General features: G+C 37.7%; 2 protein-coding genes across 2 annotated transcripts; one reads left to right on the forward strand and one right to left on the reverse strand.

The window, feature by feature from the left end:
• Positions 1 to 3,610: 3,610 nt before the first annotated feature.
• Positions 3,611 to 7,312, forward strand: nsrp1 (nuclear speckle splicing regulatory protein 1). Its single transcript, XM_031757340.2, has 7 exons — positions 3,611 to 3,719; positions 4,575 to 4,665; positions 4,864 to 4,920; positions 5,023 to 5,151; positions 5,312 to 5,519; positions 5,649 to 5,751; positions 5,845 to 7,312. Exons 1-7 carry the CDS (start codon positions 3,700 to 3,702, stop codon positions 6,659 to 6,661), a joined length of 1,425 nt encoding a protein of 474 aa, XP_031613200.1. The 5' UTR covers positions 3,611 to 3,699; the 3' UTR covers positions 6,662 to 7,312.
• Positions 6,707 to 9,602, reverse strand: LOC120442385 (calpain-3-like). Its single transcript, XM_039618888.1, has 8 exons — positions 9,581 to 9,602; positions 9,400 to 9,457; positions 9,242 to 9,300; positions 9,042 to 9,110; positions 8,802 to 8,880; positions 8,577 to 8,690; positions 8,433 to 8,485; positions 6,707 to 8,105 (listed from the first exon to the last, which is right to left on the reverse strand). Exons 3-8 carry the CDS (start codon positions 9,257 to 9,259, stop codon positions 8,079 to 8,081), a joined length of 360 nt encoding a protein of 119 aa, XP_039474822.1. The 5' UTR covers positions 9,260 to 9,300; positions 9,400 to 9,457; positions 9,581 to 9,602; the 3' UTR covers positions 6,707 to 8,078.
• Between the last annotated feature and the right edge of the window lie 164 nt (positions 9,603 to 9,766).

A 9,766-nucleotide genomic window follows, 5' to 3' on the forward strand; every position in this document is an offset into this window, starting at 1 on the left:
TGTAAGGGCTTTATTGTGTGACAGTGTGTGCGAGTGTGTACTGTGATTGTTCACTTTGCATGTTGGTTGAGAGTGGTAATGGCCTTAGGGTACAAACTGTTTCCAAAACTGTTAGTCTGAGATTTAGTGACCTGTAGCGTCTGCCTGAGGGCAGAAAGTCAAACTAGTGGTGGCAGGGTGAAAGGAGGCTTTTACAATGTTTTGGGCAGTGGAAACTGAGCAGTCAGCATACGATACTGTGAGGCTTTTCCTTGAAACTATTCACACAGACTACTACTTTAGGACTGTTGTAGTTAAACTGATGAAGCTTGAGGACAAATATATCCTAATACTCTGTAGTAGGCATGCTGCTTTAATTTTAAAATGGATTGTATCTTTAATTTTTTAAATATAGCAACAAAAGACATTAGTCTTGATAGATGTATAATGATCTCAAAGTGCTCCTTAATGTGGTTTATTGATTTTATAAGACAGTTTATTTGCATAAAATACTTTTATACATATGCTGCTGTCAGTTTAATTAATTTACAATGATCTGACTGAGACCAAAGACTTTACCAAATCCCCTTCCGTAAGTTGCTCTCAAATCTGAAAAGCAAGACTAAATTGGAAAAAACCTTTGTAGAAAATTGCTAAAGAGAATTAGTCTAAACGTGTTGTACTCCTGCTTAAGGCTGGGGAAAAGAAAAAAATGGGCCACCTTCCTGTAGTCTACCAGCCAGCAGTCATATGATATTTTGTAAGCATACACAAGTAGCTTCCTGTCCAAACCTACACAGCTACACTGTTATCTTTGCTGCCTGAGGGCACAGATCAAGGATAACAGAAACCTGTCAAAAACCACAGACGTAAATATATTAAATGTGTGTCATCATCAACAAGTGTAACACAGCCCAGATACCAGCACGTGGAGGTATGCACAGATTCATCATGCCAGGACTACTACTGCCATTACCTGTTGTGAAATCTGGTTTCACTCTCTCCATTCGTCTGCACAGACTTAATTGTTAAAATCAAAAACTAACGCATTAAACAATAATTCACTGTATTTCCTTGAAGGCACTGGTAGTTCCTTTTCCCCTATTTTCTCTGTTGCACAAAAAGCAAAAATGTTTCTTTTAGTCACCGATATCCACATATCTTAGCCCTACTACGTGAATGTTACTTAAAGCACTTCTTCTGGCCTTATGTAAACCTACCTGTCCATTTAACCAGTACTGCATAGTTCATTTGATCGCCATTCAGTCCATTCATCTATCAGGCAGGTTTGGTCGTGAATCACAAGGATTAGCAGTAAGGCCACAGGGGAGATGAGATGCAGATTACGGAAGAGATAATGGTGTTTGGATTTAGAGTCACTCAGATGAGGCGGCTGGGACTGAAAGCTACAGCTTTAATCACAGGTGAGCCGTGCGCTCTTTGATCTTATTTAATGGAATGAATTAACGTACAGGTTTAGAAGAGAGCATCTGACAAAACAAATCAAATTAAAATAAATGGAAGGTGTTTGAGATTTATCAGCACTTGATTTCTCAACAGTTAAAAAATCATCTATTTAAGGAGCACTTTGAGCAATGTGAGGCGTTCCTATGAGCCTCCCATTGTTTTTAATAATAAATGACTACTTTCATGGTATTGCACTTTGTTGATGTTTGGTCACAAATTTCAGTACACTTTGGTTTTTTGTCATTCTGGTGATTTATTGTAGAATTTGTTTCCACTTTGGAGGTTAGGAACCTTTAATGAATCAACTCTAGGGAGGCGAAGGAGCTGTACCAATACAGAAAATATTAAAGCCCAGTTCTGCTACAGTAAATTAGGTTTTTAAAAAATATATTTTTCTGCTGCCTAAAGTATTAACTAAGCACATGATCAGTTCTGGCCATCTTCCTGATGTACTCATGGATGTTTGTTGTTTCATCCTAGATAAGACACTCACTAGTCCTCGGCGTCCTTCCGTCCGCTTTGCAAACAGCCTCAGGGTGCTGGATTTGGGGTGAAATCATGTATGGTAAGGGGCTTACTAGTTTGTAAATATTTTCACAAATTACAATTAAGATATTGTAATAATTATACTTAAATTTTACAATTGTAATGCATTGTAATGACTGACTTTTTATAGAAAAGTCAGCCATTCATGTTTTAGTGACGGTCATGGCAAGTGAAAATTTAGCAGTGGTAGATAAAACACAAATACTATACTCAAATACCAATATCATGTGATTTACTATTACAGTGCCACATCTCAGAGGCACATATTACATTTGCTACTCAGCTTTAATTAGCCTACAAGTTACTTTTCAGATCACAATTTGTAGTGCCATTTGAAATCATTGAAAAAACAAGCATTTCAAACTTGCTTATGATGAATTTTAGTAATAAACTAGGCCTTGAGGGTCAGCTGTTCTCAGAAATTCTCAGACTTTATCAGTCAGCTTGGCAATAATTGCTCGAGAATAGTTGCAAAATATAGTTGCAAAGTTGAAAACATTTTTGAGCTTGTCACTTTGTGGTTCTCACATGGCAGCTATACTTACACATGTGACAGTGCCAAACCAGCAGAAGTAGCCATAATAAACTCAGCCTCAGTAAAATGCTGAGTAAATACTAATGCGGCAGTATGAATCTAGCAATATTATATGCAGTATAGAATACAAGTGGTTACTTACACTTGCAAACTCCATTTTGCTGCTCATGTACTTCATGTAGCACTTTTATGTATATAACGGCAGCAGCAGACTTAGTAGGCTAACTTGTTTTATTTGCAACACGTCAGTAACATAACTGAATATAAAAAGAGCATCTTACGGAGGCAGAATTTCAAAGTAGTAAAGCTGGGCAGAGCTTGGATGAATGTGGCATGTTGTATAAAAGCGCTGTGAGTCAAGCTAAGAATCAGTCCATTTACCATGAATAAAAAACCAGATCCTATGTCACGCAAGAGTGGGACAAAATTCATCTCCCAAAAGATCTCCTCAGTTCCCAAGATGGGTTTATTTTGCACAGTCACTGTACATGTATATACCACTACCTCTCCACTACAGCTCCTCCAATATTTATAGTAAAGTGTACTGATTTATTCTTTTCTTATTTTAAATAAATACATATTTTCTTTATTTATATAGTTCATCTTATTGTTATCTAAGTGTTTCTTGTATGCAATTTTACCTTTCTATGTACAATATTGAGGGGGCTCTGAGCCTAAGAATTTAATTGCTGGTAGTAATGTGCCATTGGTACCTTTATATGACAAATGAACAACTTGAAAATCTGAAAGTTGAACTTGAAACTTGGATGCTATATAAACATGGCCCAGTCCCTGTGGCTACAGTCAAATTCAAGGTGACATTTTTTTTCCTTACAGTGATTCATTTTTTCAGTTTAAACATTTGACATATGTTCTATGTACACGAGTTGTAATAATAGCTTATATGAGCTTCAGTATTACCGAATTATTTATTACCTGTCCAGGTAAGTCGGAGTTTGTTTATCTAATGTTACCTCTATGCGTTAGAAGTCCGTAGATTCGTAGAAGAGGGTCAACCCCATAACAGCAGCAAATAACACTCCCAAAAACATGGATATGGCTCCCTCATGTGGTGACCTTATTTACTGCCTGCTGAGCTGAAGCTTGTGTTTGTACGAGCCTTTTAAAATTGTGTCGAATCTGCTGTGCGAGTCCACAGCCAGCGGAGCAAGATGGCGGTCCCTACGAAACAGTGAGTTGCAGACATGCTAGCACGATTATAACAACATGTTATTATATTGTTTCAGGTTATTACGGTAAAGCTTAGAGTCGTGCTAAAAGTGCTTATTTCACTATAACAGCCGTGTCGTTCCAGCTCGGGGTTTTGTATAAAAACGTAGGCTCTCCTTGCAGCTTCTCTAGCGACTCAGCTAGCGAAATGCTAACGTTATGCTAGTCTCTCTCATAACTTATTAAACAGCAGCTTCTTAACGTTGGTTATCAAAAAACCCGTTTTGTGTTTTTCATGGTTACCACTCCTCTGTCAGCTTATTATTTTTTATTTTATTTTAACCCGAACAGATGGTTGTAGTTGAGAAGAGTTTACAGCAAATGCTAGTCATTCAAAATACAGTTTGGTCTATTTGATCCGTAAAAAAACCAAATAATATGGCATGTTATGCTTGCTTGGTGTCACAGTCAGTTTAAAGCCTTTGCTGTTGTCCCCATTGAAGATACATTATCATTATGATAACCAGTGAAAGCTTGTCAAATGTGCCGTTTAATCTGTATGCTATACAGATCATTTGTATAACTGTACACATGTATACATCTGTGCATTTGTCCGTAGTACATCTGTATATTTACTCTCTGTATAGCAATATAAACATCTGTATACTTAACTTATTTGTCAGAATCTGTTCATAACGATTCCCACCTTTTATACTACCCTTTACTGTGTATAATCGCACTTTTGCACTTACTGCTCTTGCGCTTCTGATTCGATGCAAACGGTATTTTGTTACCCTGTATTTATACATGTATAATGACAAGTTGAATCCTGATCTTAATCCTAATTTAAGAACCTCTGTTTCGTGATTATCCTCAGGTATGGGCTCATTTTGCCACAAAAAAAGGGATTATCAAAGACCACTACCTTACCAAAACCCTCTGTATTCGATGATGACTCCGATGAAGAGGTGGGTAAACAGATTTGTTATAAGCAAGACATTACAATTTGTACTTTTTCACTTAGTAAAATGAATTTGATTCAAGTATTTTGTCTATTAAGAAACTGAAAATAAATAATAAAGAAGTTTATCCACTAACTAGCTTGCTTGTTAGCAGGCTTCTTTCTAAATATACTGAATTTATTTTTGTATGTTTTTTTCCCTCAGACCTCAGTTGGGGAAAGCCTGCAGAGAGAAGCTATAAAAAAGAAGATGATGAAACAAGTAAGAAGAAAAATTAAAAGATTCAATCTAATTTTAAAAAAACAAACAAACAGTGATTTGATGCCTTCATCTTTCTGTCTTCCACTTTCCTTCTTTCTGAAGACGCGTCTGGAGATGCAGAAGGCCCTGGAACAGGACAGTACTGTATATGACTACGATGCTGTGTACGATGACATTCAAAAAGAGAGACTTGAGACCAACAAAAAAATTCTGGGAGGCACAGACAAAAAGGTAAATTAATTTATGCGGAACGGTTATAAAGCTGTGCTTGAAAACTAAGCAGCTGGAGTAGTAACAAAACCTCAGTGCTGCTGTTCAGTTCAAGTTGTTTTCTGATGTCCATTTGGTGTAATATATGAGATGAAAATTTGTCTGTCTCTCTTTGTTACAGCCAAAATATATCCACCAGTTAATGAAAGCAGTAGAGGACCGCAAGAAAGAGCAAGAACGAAGGGAGGAGAGGAAGATTCAGAAGGAAAGAGAAGCAGAGGGAGAGAAGTTTGCGGATAAAGAGGCTTATGTTACATCCGCCTATAGGCAAAAACTGCAGGAACAGAAGGAGGAGGAGGAGAGAGAGAGGAGAGAGGCAGAGATGGAAGGTTAGAGTGATACTTAGCAGTTGTTATTAATGTCTGTGAATGACTGATGCAACTTTTTGTAATCTTTGAGCATTTTGGATATTTTAAATACAAAGTATGTCTGATTTGTTGAAATTTGTGTTTACTTAGCTGCTTTGGATGTGAAGAAACAAAAAGACCTGAGTGGCTTTTATCGGCACCTGTTGAATCAGACTGTAGGAGAGGAGGCAATACCAGATCGCTCTGCGAACAAGTCAGTCATAGCTTCTCATTACTTGCTCACTGATGAACATGTACATGTTTTTTTTTTTTTCGAGTCTTTATTATATCACTGTTTCTTTTACAGACCTCAAACTTCAAAGGGTTCAAAAGACACAGAAAAGACTTCACCTGCTTCCTCACCTCCATCCAATGAAAATATCCCAAGTTCAAGCAGTGACATCGAGGAGGCGCATGAGCAGAAATCTGGGTTTAGCAAACCTGGGAGCGGCTCTGCACACTCAAAACGCCAGTACAGGCAGAGGTCACCTTCATCAGGGAGCGGTGACGAAAAGGAGAGGGAAAAAGAAAAGGAGCGAGACAGACATAAAAAGAGCCACAGAGACCAAGACAGAGCAAGGAATAGAGATAGAGAGCGAGAAAGAGACAGAAACAGGGGAAGGGAAAGAGATGACAGGCATGGAGAAAGAAGAAGTGACAGGGATAGAAGGAGAGACAGAGACCGAGGTAGAGAAGACGACAGAGGTAGAGGAGGCAGGGGTGATACCGAAAGGGACGACAGGCATGGAAAGAGGGAGAGGAGCTCCAGAGAAAGAGAACGGGATAAGAATGGGGAGAGGGAAAAGAGAAGGAAACCGGATGAAGACAAGAGGAAAGACAGAAATCTGGAGGAAGAGCAGGCACTACGGAAGGAACCAGAGAAGGAGAAGGGCGTGAACAAGGAAGAAAAGGAACTTGAAAGGAAGGAAGAAGTTGAATGCACAATAGAGAACAAAGATGAGCAGAAAAATCAAGGCGAGGAGAAAGAGGAAGCAGAGGAGAAGACAAACAAGTTTGCAAAGCGCAGCACAGATCAGACTGTGAGTTCGGCAAGAGAGAGGTACATGGCCAGGCAGATGGCCCGCTCGGCATCTAAAAGCTATATCGAGAAAGAGGAGGACTGAGAGCACACACAGAAAACGTCTCCAAACTGCACTCTGTGTTTTGAGAATATTTTATATTTTGTTTAAAAGACATCCCTTAAAAAAGCAGATGATTTTTTTTCTTCTTTAAACACTTAGTGCTAACTGAACCTGTAGGGTGGTTCCTACTGAAAAATAAACATTTTAACATCTTAACATGAAGCTGTATGTAAGAGCCTTATTTAAATGTTTAGGGGGAAAATCCTCAAACTGGAGGAAATTGGGAAAATGTATTTTTAAGGACTATTTTTCACTGTGGATTAATGCGTACATGGTGGACTAGTGGGGCTTTAAAACTAGAACAGGATGAGATAAACTGCAATGTTTGTGTTCATTTTAAAGAACATCCTCCCACTGCAGCAGTGTGGATTTCATAATGGACTTCATAATGTTTCTGAACAACTGTAAAGCTCAAACTGAGTAAGATGACAGTACTTGTTAGTAGGGTAAGTATATTGTTGGTTATAGCCTTTTCATGGAACATTAATATGATTATAGAACATTACCAACCTTTTCCTGTAACCACCATACAATGAACAGACTGAAAGTGTGCAAATATTTCACAGTCCCTGGCAAAGAAATGCAGATTTGTGTTTTATCTTTGTAAAAATAAAAATGTTGAGCTGTAAAATATGAGGGGTTTTTTCTAGAGAGCCTCTTGTATCCTGTCCTAAATGAATGAGTGTAAATTGTTTTATCTCAGCTGCTAAACTGCAGATTTGACTTCTGAACTGGTGATGTGTTCATTCACTTTTTATTTTTCTGGTGTATTCAGTGATGGACTAATTTTAATGTATAATTTGCTCAAACACAGGTATTGATCACTGTTGAGGAAGTTAGATCACTAATTGTCTGATCCTAACTTCATCCATCCTCTTAGTAATAGAATGAAGGAAAGTTAACTGTCAAATAATCAGTTTGCTCATTTGTGTCACAACAATATTAAACAAAAAAGGAAAAATAAAGAAAATGGTTTACATTTTTTGGTCTAAATACTTTGGGGATTCCCCAAGTAATCCCCCCCTGAACCCCCCCCCCCCCCAAACTGCACCCCTTAAGCTGGCTCTAAAACCTAGTTCTAGTATGTTATAAAGTTACTAAGCACTAATTAGCAGGTATACCTATCTGACCATGGCACCCTAATAGTTTATGAATGGAACTTTTGCTAGCCATTGCTGGTAACTTGAATAATGATAACGTTTTGTATTATGAAAATTATGAAAGGAAATGGACAAAAAAGATCACATTTTTGGCCTACAGTGGTTTGGTTTGAAAGAAAGAAAAAGCAAAAGGAAAAAAAATAATCTCAGCCTGGCCACCCCTGTAAAAGCTGGTGCATTAAGACGTAAAAGCAAGTATGATTGCAGGAATCTTCTCAGTTCTCCTGATTTGGTCTGGTCTAGTTATACATGGAGATGAGAGACCACTGAAATGAAAGAAAAGGCAACTTTTAGACGTACGATTTATTTTGTTTATGGCTAATTTCTGCACTCTAATGGTTCTGTATTACAGTTCTCTCATGTGTTCTGTATTTACTCTATAAAACTATAGTAACATGGATGATTATGCATGAATAAACGACTGAAAGAGTCATTTTCTTAACACACTTACACTTAACACACCTATAATAGTAAAAGGCAATTCTTACTTATCCTAATATTATAATTACACACAATAGCAAAGGTTAATTAATAGTGACACTTTTATTAAAGTGCACCATTAAAGAGTATTAAGTGGTATTAAATATACTCGCCTCATCCCAGTTCAGGTGGATCACACCATCAGATGATTTGCCCTTGAAAATGTCTGTGGAGAAAAGCCCCATGCAACACACGTCTAAGTACATTTTTAAATAGATAAAAGATGTGGATTTATTCTTCGATTTGTGGTCGCTTACCTGACATCTTATCCAGGCGCAACATGAGAGTGATGAACTCCTCCAAAGAGGTGGTGGAGAAGCCTGAATATCGAGACATCATCAGCCCCACACTGGCATCATTCACATCCATTCCTGATAAAGACACGAGGAGACAGTGAGGAGTTCTCCAGTTATAACATGAAGCAAGCTCCAAATGTGTTACTACACTTAAATGTGTTCAAATGTGACAATAATTGGTGTTACCTGCAGCTTTAATCGCATTCTGGAGCTCATCATCAGACAGGGATCCATTTTCATTCACATCAGAGCGATGAAAGAGATTCTACAAGCAGGATGAACTTACATTTAGAAGCAAACAGTGTTTTGAACATATCTCATTTTTAAAATTTTAAACTGCAAATTTTTTGGGGGGGGAAAAACTCTAAAAGTTGAAGAAATAATTAAATTATGTATAAATCTTGGAGACTATATTTGCTGCATTACTTTGTATTCTTGAATCTTCTTCCAGAGAATTGAGAATTCAGTAAAGGTCATTGTCATCCTTTGATCGAGCTGTGCAGGTTAAGGATATCTTACAAAAAAGTTCTTACTCCTAATAGAAATGTGGCCAGTTGTCAGTTTGATCATTTTGGGTGTGGCATCACATAAAAGCCAAAGGAAAATAACTGTATAATTTAGGATACATCCACCAAGGCAATCATACTCCTGCAGGCATCCAGACTAAAGCCCCTGTGGCCACTCCCTGTTGAAAAACATTAATTTTCACTATAAAAGCAAACAAACAACAACAAGATATGAATGATGATTTGGAACCTTTTCATAGCACACATGTTCATCTTACCATGAGGGAATCTGTCATTCAGGAGCTTCTGAAGTTGTACAGCAAGCAGCTCATCATTCTACCAAGAGGCAGAGAAACAACTAAAATGTATCGGTGCATATCAGGATAGATGAAAAGGACAAGCAGATGGATAATCTGGGAGAAAAAGTAAAAATTTGAAGAAAGAGAAAAATATTGACACCTGATCAGCATAGACTTTAAATAAGGCATAGTTTGGATCCTCATCAGTGGCTTTCTCATTGTCTTTGTCTCGGATCTACAAGAGAGCAAAATTGATCTCTTTCTTATTAGCAGCAGTGTGAAATAGAGGCTATAACACTTGGAGGAAAATTATACAACACAGATTTTTCAAACCTCAGAAAGATGG

Source organism: Oreochromis aureus, linkage group 10 (genome assembly GCF_013358895.1).
Source record: "Oreochromis aureus strain Israel breed Guangdong linkage group 10, ZZ_aureus, whole genome shotgun sequence".
NCBI classification, from domain to species: Eukaryota; Metazoa; Chordata; class Actinopteri; order Cichliformes; family Cichlidae; genus Oreochromis; species Oreochromis aureus.